Source organism: Piliocolobus tephrosceles, unplaced genomic scaffold, assembly GCF_002776525.5.
Source record: "Piliocolobus tephrosceles isolate RC106 unplaced genomic scaffold, ASM277652v3 unscaffolded_36249, whole genome shotgun sequence".
NCBI lineage: Eukaryota > Metazoa > Chordata > Mammalia > Primates > Cercopithecidae > Piliocolobus > Piliocolobus tephrosceles.
The window spans coordinates 1,032-20,099 of NW_022320142.1; the positions used below are offsets into that span (position 1 = coordinate 1,032).

Genomic DNA, 19,068 nt, shown 5'->3' on the forward strand with positions numbered 1-19,068 from the left:
AAAAAAAAAAAAAAAAAAAAAAAAAAAAAAAAGAGAAGCGAGCTTCTCTGTGTGACCGGCAGCTTGGGATTGGCGGAGGGAAACGGGCCAGGCCCTGTGAGGAGTGAAGGTGAGACGCTGAGGGAGGACTCAGGAGGTCCCCACCCCAGATAGAGGACCCAAATAATCCCACACCACTCCTGCTGCCAGCCTTGGGCCACCTGTGGCCGAACTTCTGAGTCTGGGAAGCCCACCACCCCACTGCCTCTGAAGTTGCAGGGGACTCTGGATTCAGAGCTTGGGGTGATCAGTGTAAGACTGGTGAGGGCAGTCTCTGCCAGGCATCAATCTCAGGACCATAAAGGAGGTGAGCGTACCCCACTCCTATTCCCATCCCCCACCCCCATTCCCATCCCCCACCCCATTTCCATTCCCATTTGCACTCCCAAACCCGTTCAGACTCCCATCCCCCACCAGCACCGGTATATTCCCCAACCCCCCACCACTTTCATACCGCCATCTCCCGCACAAAAATTCCCGCCCCCTCCACCAACGTCACCCCTCCCTCCCCCATCCACCTTGAATCGGGTTCCGCTTCCCCTTTCAACACAAGGAAGTCCCAGGTGCCCGGATGTGATGCAAGTGACTTGTGCATTGCGGGTTAGAGAGAAGCTTCTCTGACCGGCACCTTGGGACTGGTGGAGGGAAGCGGGACAGGCCCTGTGAGGAGTCAAGGTGAGAGGCTGAGGGAGGACTCAGGACGCCCCCACCCCAGATAGGGGACCCCAAATAATCCCGGACCACACCTGCTGCCAGCCCTGGGCCACCCGTGGGCGGACTTCTGAGTCTGGGGCACCCACCACCCCACTACCTCTGAAGTCGCTGGGGACTCTGGAGTCACAGCTTGGGGTGATCAGTGCAAGACTGGTGAGGGCAGTCTCTGCCAGGCATCAACCTCAGGACCGTAAGAGAGGGCTGAGCTTACCGCACCCCTATTCCTATCCCCTACCCCCTTCCCATCCCCACCCCGTTCCCATTCCCATTCCCACTCCCAAACCCATGCACACTCCCATCCCTCTGCAGCATCCCTATCCATCCTCCCCAATCCACCACCATCCTCCTACCGCCGTCTTCCACCCCAAAATACCTGCCCCCTCCACCATCCTCATCTGTCCCACTGCCATCCACGCTGAATCGCGTTCTGCTTCCGCTTTCAACCCCAGGACGCCCCAGGTGCCCAGATATGAGCTAATGACTTGCGCATTGGGGGTTAGAGAGAAGCAAGCTTCTGTGTCTGACCCGGAGCTTGGGATTGGCAGAGGGAAGCGGGGCAGGCCCTTTGAGGAGTGAAGGTGAGATGCTGAGGGAGGACTTAGGAGGCCCCCACCACAGATAAACGACCCCAAATAATCGTGCACCATTCTTGCTGCCAGCCCTGGGCCACCGGTGGACAGACTTCTGAGTCTGGGTCCCCCACCACTCCACTGCCTCTGAAGTCACAGGGGACTCTCGAGTCAGAGCTTGGGGGGATCAGTCCAAGACTGGTGAGGGCAGGCTCTGCCAGGCGTCAGTCTCAGGACTGTAAGAGAGGGCTGAGGGTCCCCCACTCCCATCCCCCACCCCGTTCCCATTTTCATCCACACTCCCAACCCCATCTACACCCCCATTCCCCACCAGTACCCCTATCCTCCCCAAACTCCCACTGCCCTGATATCCCCACCCCAAAACCTCTACCCCCATCCAGGCTGAATCACCGCTCTCATATCCCCACCCCAAAACCTCTACCCCCATCCAGGCTGAATCGGGTTCCACTTCCACTTTCAACACAGGGAAGCCCCAGGTGCCCGGATGTGATGCCAGTGACTTGTGCATTGGGGGTTAGAGAGAAGCTAGCTTCTTGGTCTGACCGGCAGCTTGGGCTTGGCAGAGGGAAGCCGGCCCAGGCTCTGTGAGGTGGCAGGGTGAGAAGCTGAGGGAGGACTCGGGAGACCCTCCCCACTGCAGATCGATGACCTCAAATAATCTAGCACCACTCCTACTTTCAGCCCTGGGTCACTCGTGGATGGACATCTGAGTCTGGGGCTCACCACCCCACTGCCGCTTAAGCTGCAGGGGACTGTTCAGTCAGAGCTTGGTGTAATCAGTGCAAGACTGGTGGGGGCAGGCTCTGCTAGCCTTCAACGTCAGGACCCTAGGAGAGAGTGGAGCATCCCCCCACCCCATTCCTATCCCCTGCCCTGTTCCCATTCCCATCCGCGCCCCCCACCCCCTCTGTGCCCCCCCCCCCCCCCTGTGCCCCTATGCTCCCCAACACCCCCCACCAGCCTCATGCCCCCCTACCTTCATCCCCATCCGTGCAGAATCTGGTTACACCCCTGATTTCAATCCAGGCAAGCCCTGGGTGGCCGGATGTGATGCCACTGACTTGTGCATGAGGGATTAGAGGGAAGCGAGGTTCTGGTTCTGAAGGGCGGCTTGAGATTGTCAGAGGGAAGGGGGCCCAGGCTTTGTGAGCAGGCAGTCAGACTCTGAGGGAGGATTCAGGACACCCATATCCCTGATAGAGGGTCCCAGCCCTGGACCACTCCGTGGAGGCTGACTTCTCAGGCTGGGCCGCCGCCTCCAGCTTCCCACCCCACCACCACCTGTCCCCACACCCCGTCCCCACAGGAGACTCTGGAGTCAGAGCGTGGTGTGACCATGGAAGGGATGCTTAGGAAAGGGCACCGTCTGGGCTCTGCCAGGCATCAAGGTCAGGAATCTTAGGGAGGGCTGAGGGCCACCAAGAGTCCACTGCAATCCCCACTCCCATGACCCAACCCCCCCCCCCTTTCCCCTCCCCCCCCCTCCCCCCCCCCTATACCCCCACCCCGATCTCCCTCCGCCCTGCCTTTCCACCCACACCCCTCCCACCGGAACCCCCACCCCAACCCCCACCCTGGCAGAATACAGTTCAGCCCCTGCTGTCAATCCAGGAAAGTCCCTGGTACCTGAATGTGACGCCACTGACTTGCTCATTGGGAGTTAGAAGCGAGGTTCTCCTTAGGGGGGAGCTTGACATCAGCAGGGAGAAGTGAGCCCAGGCTCTGAGGAGGCAAGGTGAGAGGCTGAGAGAGGTCTCAGAAGGCTCCCCCGCCCAAATAGAGGGCCCCAAGTAATCCAGCACCACCCCTACTGCCAGCCCTGGACCACCCAGGAAGCTGACTTCTCAGGCTGGGCTGCTCCCCAGTGTCGCAACCCGTTTGTTTAAGCCACAGGGGACTCTGGAGTCAGAGGTTGGTGTGATCAGGGCAGGGCTGGTTAGGAGAGGGCATGGCCCAGGATCTGCCAGGAATCAAAGTCAGAAACCTGAGAGGGAACTGAGGTCCCCCAAGATCCCACTCTAACCCCCATTCCCACAAATCCGCTACCACTTTGCTGCCCCATTTCCCATTCCTTGCCCTCCAACCTCACCAGGCAGAATCCAGTTCCCCTTCTGCTGTCAATCCAGGGAAACCCCAGACTTGACGCTGGGACGTTTTGGGGGTCAGAGAGAATCGAGGGCAAGGTCCTGAGGGGATAATTGAGATTGGCTGAGGGGAGCAGGCCCAAGCTCTGTGACGAGGCAAGGTGAGACTCTGATGAAGGACTGAGGAGGCCCCCACTCCAGATAGAGGACCCCAAACAACCCAGCTCAGCCCCTGCTGCCAGCCCTGGACCACCCGGGGGAAGACTCAGGCTATGCCGTCCCAGCTCCCACTGCCACTAAAGCCACAGGGGACTCGAGTCAGAGCTTGGTGTGTCCAAGGCAGGGCCCAGGCTCTGCCTGGCATCAGGATCAAGACCCTGAGAGGGAACTGAGGGCCCTACATTCCCACCCCTTCTGCATTCCAACATTCCCCCACCATCCAGATCCTCAACCCCATCCCCAATTCCGTTTTGCAGAATCCATTTTTTCTCCTGCAGTCAACCCATGGAAGACTTGGGAATGGTCAGGCACTCGGATCTTGACATCCACATCCAGGGCTGAAGGAGGGAAGGGGCTTGGTATCATGAGCAGAGCCTCAGGGTAGCAGAGGGAGGACCCTGGCACTCCTGGGAGATGAGGAAGGCCTCAGGAGACCCAGCACCCCAAGGCAGGGAGCCCACCCCACCCCGTCTGAGAATGAGGTGCCTCCTCTTTTAGCCTGCGGAATCCAAGGGATGGTGACTCAGGTCAGCAGAGGGGTGGGTTCCAGCCCTCCCAGGATCAAGGAAAGGAAGACGAGGGAGGACTCAGGGGGCCTTGCATTCCAGATCAGTGGAGACCTGGGCCCTGGGAGGTCCTGAACAAGGTAGCCACATGTAGCTCATGTTTCCTGCACCTTTGAGGTCACAGAGAGGAGAGGGCTATGGTCTGAGGATACCTGTGGCTCAGAAAGACGGGACCCCACAGAGTCTGGCTGTCCCCTGTCCTTAGCTCAGGGGGGACCAGAGCAGGGATGGCCTTATGTGCCAATCTTACTTGTACCATAGGCAGGAAGTTGGAGAACCTTCAGGGAGATGAGGTCTTGGGGTAAAGGGGCAATGTCTGCTCATCTCAGGGGGTTGGGGGTTGAGGAAGGGCAGGCCCCGTTGGGAGCAAACATGAGTGACCCACAGGAGGCCATCAGAACCCTCACCCCAGGACCAAAGGGGTCAGCTGTGGACACCCCACACAGGGGTGACAGGATGTGCCTCCTCATTTCGGATTCCAGATCTCAGTGAGGTTAGGACCTTGTTCTCAGAGGGTTACTCAGGTCAACACAGGGACCCCCATCTGGTCGACAGACACAGTGGTCTCAGGATCTGCCAAGAGTCCTGGTGAGGAATGTGAGGGAAGATTGATGATACCACAGGGCCAGAACGCAGACGATGACCCCACAGACATCAGCCTTCCTCCTGTTGTCGCCCCAGAGAGCATGGGCTTGCTGTCTGCTGAGGTCCCTCTCTTGTCCTGGGATCACTGATGTCACGGAGGGGGAGGCCTTGGTCTGAGGGGGCTGCACCCAGGTCAGTAGAGGGAGGGTCCCAGGCTCTGCCAGGAGTTGAGGTGAGGACCAAGCAGGCTCCTCACCCAGGACACATGGGTTCCAATGAATTTCGACGTCTCTTGCTGTCGTTCTTCAGAGGACCTAGGCACATGTGGCCAGATGTGGGGCCCCTCATGTCCTGTTTCCTCTCAGGCATGTGAGCTCTTGATCTGAATTTTTCAGGCCAGCAAAAGGGTGGGATCCAGGCCCTGCCTGGAGAAATGTGAGGGCCCTGAGTGACCACAGAGTGGACCATGCACTCTATGAGAGTGGGGACCTCACAGAGTCCAGCCTGCCCTCTTGATAGCACTGAGGGACTGGGACTGTGCTTATAGTCTGCACCCTAGGGGCCCATGGATTCATCTTCTAGGAGCTCCAGGAACAAGGCAATGAGGGCTTGGTCTGAGACTTGTGTCCTCAAGTCACAGAGCAGAGGATGCACAGGCTGTGCCAGCAGTGAATGTTTGCTCTGAATGCACACCACGGGCCCCACCTGCCACAGGACACGTGGAACTCCAGAGAGTCTGGCCTCACCTCCCTGTTAGTCCTGCAGAATCGACCTCTGCTGGCCGGCTATACCCTGAGGTGCTCTCTCACTTCCTCCTTTAGGTTCTCAGGGGATAGGCCAATCCGGAGGACAGGATTCCCTGGAGGCCACAGAGGAGCACCAAGGAGAAGATCTGTAAGTAGGCCTTTGTTAGAGCCTCCAAGATTCGGTTCTCAGCTGAGGCCTCTCACATGCTCCCTCTCTCCCCAGGCCTGTGGGTCCTCATTGCCCAGCTTTTGCCTGCACTCCCGCCTGCTGCCCTGACCAGAATCATCATGTCTCTTGAGCAGAAGAGTCAACACTGCAAGCCTGAGGAAGGCGTTGAGGCCCAAGAAGAGGCCCTGGGCCTGGTGGGTGCGCAGGCTCCTGCTGCTGAGGAGCAGGAGGCTGCTGCCTCCTCCTCCTCTCCTCTGGTCCCTGGCACCCTGGAGGAAGTGCCTGCTTCTGGGTCAACAGGTCCTCCCCAGAGTCTTCAGGGAGCCTCTGCCTTACCCACTACCGTCAACTTCACTTGCTGGAGGCAACCCAATGAGGGTTCCAGCAGCCAAGAAGAGGAGGGGCCAAGCACCTCGCCTGATCCAGAGTCCTTGTTCCGAGAAGCACTCAGTAAGAAGGTGGATGAGTTGGCTTATTTTCTGCTTCTCAAGTATCGAGCCAAGGAGCTGGTCACAAAGGCAGAAATGCTGGAGAGAGTCATCAAAAATTACAAGCACTGCTTTCCTGTGATCTTTGGCAAAGCCTCCGAGTCCCTGAAGATGATCTTCGGCATTGACGTGAAGGAAGTGGACTCCGCCAGTAACACCTACACCCTTGTCACCTGCCTGGGCCTCTCCTACGATGGCCTGCTGGGTGGTAATCGTATCTTTCCCAAGACAGGCCTCCTGATAATCATCCTGGGCACTATCGCAATGGAGGGCGACTCTGCGTCTGAGGAGGAAATCTGGGAGGAGCTGAGTGTGATGGATGTGTATGATGGGAGGGAGCACAGTGTCTATGGGGAGCCCAGGAAACTGCTCACCCAAGAGTGGGTGCAGGAGAGCTACCTGGAGTACCGGAAGGTACCCGGCAGTGATCCTGCACGCTACGAGTTCCTTTGGGGTCCAAGGGCCCTCGCTGAAACCAGCTATGTGAAAGTCCTGGAGCATGTGGTCAGGGTCAATGCAAGAGTTCGCATTTCCTACCCAACCCTGCGTGAAGCAGCTTTAAGAGAGGAGGAAGAGGGAGTCTGAGCAGGAGTTGCAGCCAGGGCCGGGGGGGTGGGGTGGGGTGGGGGCTGGGCTGGGCCAGTCATCTGACGGCCCTGTGCAGCAGCTTCCCCTGCATTCTGTAGCATGAGGCCCATTCTTCACTGTTTGAAGAGAGTAGTCAGCATTCTTAGTAGTGGGTTTGTTTTATTGGGTTACTTGGAGATTTATCTCTGTTTCCTTTTAGAATTGTTCAAATGTTCCTTTTAATGGATGGTTGAATGAACTTCAGCATCCAAGTTTATGAGTCGTAGTCACATATATTGCTGTTTATATAGTTTAGGTGTAAGTGTCTTGTTTTGTATTCAGATTGGGAAATCATTCTATTTTGTGAATTGGGACATAATAACAGAAGCGGAGTATTTAGAAATGTGAATTCATCGTAAGATATGTGAGATAAAGAAATTAAAAGATACTTAATTCCTGCCTTATACATACTCAGTCTACTCTGTAAAATTTAAAAAATATATATGCATACTTGGATTTCCTTGGCTTCTTCGTGAATGTAAGAAAAATCTGAATAAATAATTCTTTCTGTTCACTGGCTCATTTTTTCTCTATGCACTGAGCATCTGCTCTGTGGAAGACCCAGGATTAGTAGTGGAGATACTAGGGTAAGCCAGACACACACTTACCCGTAGGGTATTAGAGTCTAGGAGCTGCAGTCATATAATTACAGTGGCAAGATGTCCTCTAAGATGTAGAGGAAAAAGAGGAGTGTGGGTATGGGGCTCCAGGTGAGAGTGGTCGAGTGTAAATTCCCTGTGTGGGGCCTTTTGGGCTTTGGGAAACTGCATTTTCTTCTGAGGGATCTGATTGTAATGAAGCCTGGTGGGTCAAGGGCCAGATCCACAGAGAGAGGGAAAAGCCCAGATTGGAAAAGTGCTCTGAGCAGTTCCTTTTTGACAGTGGATGGACAGAGAAACCTCTACCTGGGGCAGGAATGGAAGGTGTCTTGTGAACACAGTGCATGAGCTAGGTGATGGACACCCATTATTTGCAAGGGTTTCCTGTGAGATAAGCTTGTGTCTCCCCAAAAGGGAGACCCAGAAGCTACTGGCCAGGTGCTTTTCTACATGGCTGGGAGAACCAGAACTGACTATTAAAAAGGCATTCTAACTAGGTTATCTCAAGTGCAATTTGACCAATTGTAAGCACGGGACTAGATTTTGGGTGGTAACAATGAAAATAGTGGATTGGATGGAAAAGCAGCTGGGAGCGAGGGAAGGAGTTGGTCTTTGACTCAAATTCTAGGAGCTTTGAGCTGCATCTGGCTGGGGAAATCTCTCACACACCCAAATTTTGAGGCACATTCTCTTAAGTGGTAATTCTTACTGAATTTTATGGATGAAACGTCCTTATTTGGCTAATGATTCCATGCCCTATTGAGTTGGATATTCTCTGATCAGTCCTGAAGAACAATGACAACAAAGTCCCAGAATGCTAGGGTCTGAGGTCAAATAATATCAGAAATAACAGCCATCTGCCATTACTTAAACTTCTAATTTAATTCCAGGCCCTGAGCCAGGTGCTTCACCTACATTGCACACACTCCAATAATCCTGCTAGACAGGACTTACCACATCTGCTTAAAGAGAAGAATTCAAGGCTCACAGGGCTTGTGAATTGGGACATAATAACAGAGTATTTCCTGGGTATCCCCAGGATCATGTGGCTAGTAAGGAACAGGGCTGGAACCAGACCCCTGCTCTGAATTTCTTTAGAGCCCATGCTGTCCCCATTCCCCCCAGCCTGAGGGTGACCTCCTGGCTGGTATTCATTTCTCTTCTCAGCACTGCACCATGTCTCTCAGGTGACAAAAATAAGGACCTTGAGGCCAACATTACTAAAAGCAGGCTTGGCAATGAGAATCAAACACCATTTATGGGGCTGGTTTGTGCTGGGTTCCTTGAGAGCTGAGTCTGCCCAGGTGTGGGCATTTCTGTCCGGTCCCAGCACTTTCTGAAACTACAGCGCATTTCCTCTGGTCACTTCCATGTGTCCTGTCTGACTCTGGAACCTGACCTGCTGACCACCTTGCCACTGGTCCCCACAGAACAGCCCCAAATCACCTGTTCACCTCTTGACAGGGAGCATTCCTTCTCCCTGTAGAAGTCCTCTGGCTGTCCCATCTCTCACCCAGGAAGCCATGTGATACAAGCAACCTTTTTAATATAAAATTCACATAGGGACAGTGACTTTTAGACAATTGGGTGTCACTCTGGTTACCTTCAACACAGTCTCCAAGTGTTTTCCAAATGGGTTGAGTAGAGTCTGATTTGCCATATTATCCGTCAGTTTTTGGCATGTCACCCTGAAGTTAAAGGGGGTTTGGAACCACCTTGATACTTGAAATTGGACTTTAACAGGGTGTTTTATTTGGAATCCAGCTCTGAACACATACACAGATGAATGCTTTAAAACCAAAGCCTCCCTCATGAGTATTAGGTGGTGAAAAACTTTGAAAATCCCAGTGGAACAAACATGTACATACTGAGGCTGAATTCCTATATCCCTATAGTCTCCCAGGAGGTGAAAAATGATTCCTTGGAATACATGTCAGCTCTGATGAAAAAGGAATAATTGAGCAGCCTTCTACTGCCTCTTGTATGCTTACCTGCCCCATGGAAAAATACTGACTTTCAGTGTGCCTAGAGGCACTGACGGGTGTTCAGGTATGTGGAGGGTAGCAGAGTCTCACAGGTTAAGATTTTAACCAGGAATCAAATGGAAAAAAATATTCTCGGCCTACTTAGAGGGAGCTAAATGAGAAGAACTTAGGAACACAAAGAAGGAAATAACAGACACAGAAGTCCACTTGAGGCAGGGAGGGTGGTAGGAGGGAGAGGATCAGAAAAGATACCTATTGGATACTGGGCTTAATACCTGGATGATGAAATAATATATACAACAAACTCCTGTGACTCTTGTTTATGTATGTGACAAACTTTCACATGTACCCCCAAACCTAAAATAAAAGTTAAAAAAAATAAAAGGTATTGCAAAGGGAAGCCTTTCTGCTGAGACTTTCAAGATTCTTGTACAGTTGTGATCCTACATTTGAAAGCATCAGTCACATATTAGCCACTTGAACAAGCCGGAGAACTTCAAGGCAAATTTGACCTTCTCAGAAACTCCTAGAAATGAGATGGATTGTGTAACACCAAATTATAATATTAATAATTGCCTTTTATTGAGCACTTACTATGTAACAGTTTATGGGGGAGACTATAGTACTCACCCACACCTTGTCTTCCTCTCTTTCTTTGACACATAGGCACAGTTCACTTGCAGTTAGGAAGAGTAATGTGACAACCTGTTACCACTGAAACAAGAGCAGAAGCATTGTTTGTCACATCCAGGCACGTGACAGCCAATGTGCCATTTCCATGCTTTCTCCCTCCTTTCAATGGCAAACATGGCAGCTTCAGCTTGAGATGATGGAATCACAAGGTGAAAGTAACATGGATCCCCAAGTCATGTGGGAGTGGAGAGTCTCTGCCAAACCAAGTCAGAACTTAGGTGTGCATAAAATAAACTTCTGTTGTGTCAAGCCATTGAAATTTCACGGTTTGTTGCATCAGCTAGCATTTACTTTAACTGACACAGCTGCTACTTCTGTGTTAGATGTACATATTTTTTATTTCAAAGGTAGTAGTTCGTATATTCTTATTGCAAAAATTATAGGAATGTAGATAATTTACAATTTTAAACTTTGCAAAGCTCTTCCATGGTTTAGCCCCCTCCTCAGAGGTCCCACAATTAACCATTTGGTGTGTATTATTTTAAAGCTGACTCTAGGCTCTTCACTGACACATAAGCTATAACAATATATTATTTTTATTTAATATAAGAGAATAATGATGTACATATTGACCTGCCATTTGTGTTTGTCCCTTCATAAAATGGATATGGGATCTTTCCACAATAGTATATATATACATCTATCTCTCTTGAAACTACTTTCTATAATTCTAAAGTAGGCATGCACCATAATTCATTAAACTCTTTCTTCCTAATAAACACATACATTATTTACCATTTGCTGTATGATAAACTGAATAAACTAAATATCTTTGAATATGAATTATTGGGCAAACATGAATGTCTTCTTATAAGAAATGTATTAACATGGGTATTGGGTTAAAATGAAAAAGTTGTTAATAGTTTAACATTTTATAAATATTTTAAAATTTCATTACAAAAAATGCTGTACCAATTCACATTCTAATAAAAATCACAGATTATTTAACATTCTGAAATATGGACAGGACATTTCTACTTTGCTTTGAGAAGGATTTGGTCAGCTCAACAGGAGCCAGGGACGTGGAGCACAGAGGACACCCTCAGGCCGTGAGGGTCATTGGGAGGATCCAGGGGAGAGCAATTGCCAGAGTATATGAGAGAGACTACATGTGAAACCAGGTCCACAGAGCCCCAGGCAGGCTGGTACTCAGCGCTCTGAATCCAGAGTTCAGCCCAGTGGGGTCAGGAACCTGAGGAAGAAAAGTGGGAAGGGAAGAGGGGGAACAGGACAACAAACAGGAATAGATTTGGGAAATTGGGCACCATCATCACCAATTGGACTGGACCCTGTGATCTGAATGCACAGGCCTATTGGCTGAATGCATCGGCCGCGTGCAGGACACCACACCCTCCCTCAGAATTTCCTTCCCTCTGTCAGGAAGCGCATGGCTGACTTCCTGCATCTTTCTGGGCAAGCTGCCTCTCTTGACAATTCCAGTGGTCCTGTGCAATGTCTCCAGCATTCCAGGGCTGGGAGCTGTCTTCATGCCTACTAGGGGCTGGTTTTTTATCCCCTGGCGACCCTTCACCAAAGCTGGGCTATGTGAATGGGTTGGTGACTGATGACAGAAAGCCAACATGGACCTGGAATGCACTTGAAGGTGGCAGTGTGGCTGCATGGAGGGAAAATTGGAGGAAGAGTGCCCCAGGACTAATCAGCTCAGACTCTGCACATGAAGCACTGTGTGTGGATGTGCAGTAAAAGTGATCCAGGTGGTGAACATGTCTCAGATGACTTCCTGTGTCTTCTGAGCCCTTGGACCACAAGGGGTGGGTGTCCTGAAGCTGTGACCGCTTGCCTATTTTGCCTCCAGACACTGTGTGGAGGGCTGGCCCAAGGTGTGGACATGGGCAGGTTGGATGGAAACCCAGTAGAGATGGCACAATTCCTTGTTAAACTGACAGGGATGTACAGGGTCCAATGCATGAAGCATCACGCACTGTCCTGTTGGGAGCATCCTCATCTCCATGATGGTGTTTGGGCCTGGAGAGGAGGCATCCACAGTGACACTCTCAGTGGTAGTTTCCATGGAAATTTTGAACTCAAGTGATCATAGGTGAGGGAAGTGTAGGTTTCCTCATGGAAGCAGGAGGCCTAGGTGGGGGCAGGCTCTGAAATTTATATCAGTGATTTCATTGATGCCTTGCCTGGTAATTTCATTCGTTCATTCATTTGTTCATCCAGCAAACATTTATTGAACACATGCTGAGGACACACCAAGTCAACAATACAAAAGAAAGTAGCAAGCCCCTTAATTCATTCTGTGAGTGGTATGGAGAAGATGGTGAGATGGAAAGATATGTGAACGTTTTAGGAAGTGAGGGACTGTGAACTGATGGAGAGAACTGCCATTGATCTGACTTCTGAGGTTGTGCCTAGGTGATGCTGTTCCTTTAGTTCAGAGTAAGGTGAAGGAGGAAGAGTTGGTGGTGATTTGGTGAGGAAGAGTGTGGAGATGAGGTCCAGTGTGCACTATGTAGTCAGGGAGGTGCTGTAGCCTGTCCAGGTGGTGCTGTTGACTAGGCAGTAGGGAAAGGGGTCTTTCTATCTGGTTGGGGCCAAGACTGGATATTAGGCTGGCTGCATCATGAGAAGTAATTTGAGGATGTAGGCTTAGGTAAAACCAAGTTATTATTGTGTAGATACTGGCTTACATGCTACATGATGCCATTCCGTTTCTTGCAAACACATTTATTTGGTAACCAAAGTTACACAAAGTTTAATAAAGGAAGGAAGCGTACAGGAGGCTTGAAAGGGAGAGAGAACACTTCCAGAAATCCAAATAGAGAATGTTTCCTATATATGTGTGTATACATTTGTGTATACACATATTTGTGTATATATACATATATACAAAGATAATATATGTATATCTTCATGCATACATGTGTGTATATGTACAAATATATGTATATATTTATATACACACATATAAACATGTATATATAAATGTATATTTGTTATATATGTATATAACAATATGCATATATGTATATGTATATATGTGTATATATAAACATATAAACATGTGCATATAAACATGTATATGTGTACATATATAAATGTATATATTTGTACATATATAAACATGTATATTTGTATAAAACATGTATATTTGCATAAAAATACATATGTGTATGTGCATTTGTGTGAATATATAGTTGCATATACACATGTGTATATATGTATATGCATTTGTGTGGATGTATATTTGTATATATATTTCAGCTGTCTCATGTTGCCTGTAGATTTATGTATCATCCTTTTTTTTTTTTTTTTTTTTTTTGAGACACAGTTTCTCTTGCCCAGGCTCAATGGCACGATCTCAGCGCACTGCAACCTCCTCCTCCCGGGTTCAAGAGATTCTCATACCTCAGCCTCCTGAGTAGCTGGGATTACAGGTATGTGCCACCATGCCCAGCTAATTTTTGTATTTTTAGTAGAGATGGGGTTTTGCCATGTTGGCCAGGCTGGTTTCAAACTCCCAACCTCAGGGGATCTGCCCACCTTGGCCTCCCAAAACGCCTGGATTATAGGCATGAGTCACTGTGCCTGGCCAGATTTATATATCATCCATTTTCAATGTCATATATGCTATATCATGTTACTTTTAGTGCTCCTGGCATCTGTTGTCCAAGATTAAGTGTATAATTACTATACCCAGACACTTATCTCCTCTAACGTAGTGTGCTGTTTTTGGCCACTGGCAGGTGTACCATAACTAAATAAAGGTTATCATGACAAATAGAACAAGGGGCAAGAAGCAATCTGGGGTCGAAGTACCTGGGGGTCAGTACTTCACAATGTATTTTGTATCTAGTTGGTGGAAAGTGGTTGTCAAAATTTTAGATGTGGAAACTCTTATTCCAACAGAAGCCTTCCACAGAACTCCAGTCCATGAACATGTGGAAGACAGAGCAGTGTGGATGAAGTGAGGACTCATCCCATAGTCCTGTCTACCCAGCACCATTTTTTCCCTCAGAGCATTGGGCCCTGGCACCCCTGAGCACTACTGGGGCAGTTCTGTGCAAAAGGCCTTTCCCAGACATGGATTTTCTCATGCCCTCACACAGGCATCTACCTGTATGGATGCCATTCTATCTACCACACAGAATCTCAACTTTGTTGCCTGGCATTGCCAAAAACTTGTGACCTCCCGAACTCTCCATTCTCTGTATATGCTACAATTCAGTTTCTGGTTTCCCAGGCTCCTCATTGTGTCCCCCTCCCCATCCCCTGACCTAAACCCACATAGACACACACTATCCTGCTCACTCATGTATTTTTTATTATCAGCATGGGACTCACTCCCCTCCCTCCAACCCACCATTCCCCTTTGGAATTTACATTGGCTCCTCCTTCCTGTTGACCTCAATCTCTATCTTCACCTTCATTCCTAGCCCTGCTTCAAACTCTCTGGGAAGGGGGCTCCTAGTACTGCACCAAATAACATGATGCGCATTTTCATTTTTTTTTTTTTTTTGGGGGACGGAGTCTTGCTCTGTTGCCCAGGCTGGCGTGCAGTGGCGTGATCTTGGCTCACTGCAAGCTCCGCCTCCCAGGTTCACGCCACTCTCCTGCCTCAACCTCCTGAGCAGCTGGGACTACGGGTGCCCGCCACCACGCCCGGCTAATTTGTGTGTGTGTGTGTGTGTGTTTAGTAGAGATGGTGTTTCACTGTGTTAGCCAGGATGGTTTCGATCTCCTGACCTCATGATCTGCCCGCCTCGTCCTCCCAAAGTGCTAGGATTACAGGTGTAAGCCACTGCACCTGGCCCGGCATTTTTACTTTCTTTTGAAAGTATTCTCAGATCACATTCAACCATCTTAAACAAGAGCAAAGAGCTTGGTACATTTTACTTATGTATGTTGCCTCTGCTCCCCCAACACAGCACGTAATCACCTTTACTGATATTCAGATTGCCTAATCTCAACTAAAGTCTATTAAAGATGTATAGCTTAATTCCCTTTAAGAATACAAGGTGAAATGATTCCTATGAGCTCCTTATTCAACAGAGAAGAGTAATTTGGGTGTGGAGTTCACAGATTCCCTCCAGTGACACTGTGTTCACACTTTAAATGATGAGTGGTATTTAAATGCCTGACATATGTAGGCCCACCTGGTTACCGTGCTACAGCCTTGGGTACAAAAAGGAAGCAAGCTGGCTGTTGGAACTCAGAATACTCAAACACATGAAAACCAACAATTTACTTCCATTTCTCCCTTCTTAGCTTTTCATCTATTGTTGAGACACATTTTCTTCCTACATGTGTTATTTGCTTCACAATACAGTACTTTTTTTTTTTTTTGCTTTAAACAGTCATTTTAAAGACATTTGCATAATAGAGAAATTATATTTATCCATGAAGTTGCAAATTTTGATGCTCTTCATTCCTTTGTGTTAGTCCAGATTTCTATCGGTATCATTTTCTGCCTACCTGGAGGACTTTCTTTAACATTTCCTGTACTGCGCTTCTGTTGGTGATTGATTTTGAAAAATACTTTATTTCACCTTTGATTTGAAACGTATTTTCACTGGGCTGCCAGTGAATGTCAGACATTGTGAATTTTAGATTCACTATTTTTCTTTCGGTGCTTTAAGGATATTGTTCTGCTCTTCTCTAGTTTTCATTGCTTTTGACAAGAAATATGCTGTTGTCTTTATCTTCATCCATATGTAGGTAAAATACCATTTTTGCTTCTTTCTACTTTTAAGATTTTACCTTTATCACTGGTTTTAAGCAATTTTATTATGAAGTGCTGTACAGTTTTCTTCATATTTCCTGTTCTTGGGATTCTTTTATTTTGTTGGATCTGAAGGTTTATGGTTTTCATCAAATTTGGATAATTTTCATTATTTCTTCAAATGATTTTTATCATCCATATTTCCTCTCCTTTGGGAGGTCTCCCAATGCATCCATATTAGGCCATTTGAAGTTGCCTCATAGCTCACTGATGGTCTACTCATTATTTCCAGTGTTTTTCTTTCTGTTTATATACTAGAGAGTTTCTATCACTATATCTTCAACTTCACTAATCTTTTCTTCTTTTATGACTCGTCTCCTATTAATCCAAACTCTTATATTTTTTCAACTCAGACATTATAGTGTTCATATATCAAAGATCATTTCTTTTTAAAAATATTGTCTATGTCTCTATTTTACCTGTTTAATTTTTCCTCTAATTTCTTGAACATACATAATTCAGTTTTAATAAGTGTTTTTGTTGTCCTTATCTACCATGTTATCTGTCTCATTTGTATGTTAGTATTATCAATTGACTTTTCTTGATATCATTCATCTTACTGTCCTTTTTTTGGATGCCTGGTAATTCTGATTGGATGCTAGACATAGTGAACTTTACCTTGCTGTGTGCTGGTTATTTTTGTATGTCTATAAATAAATATTATTGAGATTTGTTCTGGGCCATAGTTAAGTTTCTTAGAAATAGTATGGGTCTTTTGGTTCATGCTTTAATTCTATTATGTGAGATCAGAGCAGTGTTTTGTCTATGGTCAGTATTTCTTCATTACTAAGACAAAATCATTCTGAGTGTTCTAATCAATGCTCTATCAATTGTGAGATGCTGTACTTTACCTGTTGGGAATGAGAATTATGTAAGCTTTCTGTGAGTTCAGGAGATATCCCTGTGTACCTTTCTCTTTTCCAATATTTTTCACTGAAACCTCCAGCTACTTTGGCCTTTCTGGACTGCTTACACCAGATCCTCAGCTCAAGGATACAATCAGGCTCCTGCTCTGTGCACTGCCATTTGCAGTCTCTCTTCAGGCAATACTCTGGGTACAATTGTAGGACTTTCCTTCTTTGTTTTTCATCTATCAGAAATAACTGTCCTTTGTTGCCTATGCCCAATAAATTGAAAAGTGTTGTTTCATATATTTTGTCTGGGTTCTAGTTTGTTGTAGGTATATGTGTAATTTTGGTCCTTATTACTTAATCTTGGCCAGAAGCAGATGCTCTGTGCTCCAAATTTAAAACCTATCTATGCATGACAGAAATGTCAACATTTCAAACTTACTTAAATTACAAAGCAGGATTGGAAGACTATGGGACACTCATATGTGTTCTTATAGACTTACGTGGAACTGGGAGGATGTATAGCAAAATAGCAACAATGTTCTTTTCTTGCTAGGGGAAATGTGATTGATTGATTTATTTTCTTATTTATGCTTTCAAAATTTTCCAACACATCTGAAACACATGAATTACCTTGATAACTATAAATTATTATAAATATTTGAAAATGTGATTTAGACTACCAAAAGTAAACATATTCTTTAGTTGGCTTGTTTCCAATATTGATTAACCTCTTGCTTGATTCTTTTATTCAGCCTCTAGTGTGCTTACCATTTTTGTAACCAGAAAGAAACAAATACTTTGAAATAAAATTAGTAGGCTATGTGTTGTCACCCAGTTTCTTTCACACTTTCAAATACAATGCTAAAGAGATAAGAATCTACCTTGTTTTTAAAGTCCTCCCTCTAGAAAAATTATTAACTTATAATTTAAAGGAAAATTATATTTATATTTAAGCCATATTCTACATGGCATGATTTAATCCAATATTTATATAAAGGACTGTGTATAGACAATCTTGGCAGAAGGAATTATTATGGTTATATTCATTATTATGAATGTTATTCATGTCTCTTCCTGAAGCTCATAATAAACAAATTATGTTTTTTAAAAGGTGCTTCAGTCATTATTGTCACTAATTCCAAGCAATGTCTGAAAATGCACTTTTCTTTAAACATTTCTTTATTTTAATAAGAATCTTGCAAGATTTTCATAATAATGATCAACAATTGTCTTCACAGATGATTATACATCATGGCTTCTTCAGTTAATACATGATTGTCTTTCACAAAGTCAATACCGTGTAAAAATAACTGTAAGTTATCATTTTATTAATATTTCTTCTGTTCTGGAAGTGTTATGTGCTCATCTCACATATTTATTTTCTGTAGTCACAGTTTCTCCATTTTAATGTTTTCATGCCCACACTGTCCTAACCAAGCCATTAGTAGTCTCTCACACTGATATGATTCTGTGTTGTTTTTGGGCCTCAGAATTTTCTCACCACCATATTGTTTGTTCCTTTTTTTTCCCTTTTAGAAGAAATACACACCCTTTTTCTTCCTATGAGTACTTCCTTTACTTTTTGTTTCATAGCTTTTTTCCTAAAACTCATAAATCTCTGAAATTTACCAAATTGTTTTGATTCAAATGTATGTCTATAGATTTTCAGATATAAAATATATGCACATAATTTATTTCTTTGCAATGGGATAATCTCATAGTATTTTCATTTTTTCTTCTTTTAAACTATGGGTTCACATTCTCAAAAAAAAAATGAAATGAGTAAACACTAATATCTTTGCCAATACCTTTTCTTGCCAACACAATTTTATATTCAGCCAGTATTTTTCCCCTTGCAATATAAAAATGGTTTCTTATTTTTCCATGTTCTCACCTTGTTTTCTTTATATGCTTTTGCTGTATATTTAAATGATTTGTGGGCTACTCCACCCTTTAAACAATTAAACATTGCTACTAGATCATAAGAGATTTATTAATTTTATGGTTATGTGTTCTGTCATTTTTGCCCTTTCTTAAAACTCTTGTATCATATATCCCTCACTCTATATGTAGAGTTTCCTAGACTTTTAGTTGTGCTCTTTAGCCATGGCTTCTCAACAATCCTGTTTGAAATATTTATCATTCTGACATTGGGTATTTCAGCTTCTCTGGTCTTTTCAAAGAGCCAGAATTTGGTTACATTGATATTAGTCATTGCTTTTTTTTTTCTTTTCTTTTTTTTTTTTATTATTATTATACTTTAAGTTCTAGGGTACATGTGCATAACGTGAAGGTTTGTTACATATGTATACTTGTGCCATGTTGGTGTGCTGCACCCATCAACTCGTCAGCACCCATCAA

The 19,068-nt window shown here is 46.1% G+C and overlaps 1 protein-coding gene across 7 annotated transcripts in view; it reads left to right on the top strand.

Moving 5' to 3' along the window:
• Positions 1-7,339, top strand: part of LOC111534752 (melanoma-associated antigen 4) — an 8,370-nt gene extending 1,031 nt beyond the window's left edge. Inside the window, exons 1-3 of one of the 7 annotated variants that reach the window (XM_026452482.1) lie at positions 35-109; positions 5,619-5,691; positions 5,767-7,339. In XM_026452482.1, coding sequence (XP_026308267.1) covers positions 5,832-6,785 — 954 coding nt within the window. In that variant the 5' untranslated portion in view covers positions 35-109; positions 5,619-5,691; positions 5,767-5,831 and the 3' untranslated portion in view covers positions 6,786-7,339. Of the gene's footprint in view, positions 1-34; positions 110-649; positions 715-1,774; positions 1,941-5,618 lie in introns of those variants that run through there. The other 6 variants (XM_026452483.1, XM_026452480.1, XM_026452481.1 and 3 more) reach the window with 6 other exon arrangements.
• The last annotated feature ends 11,729 nt before the right edge of the window (positions 7,340-19,068 follow it).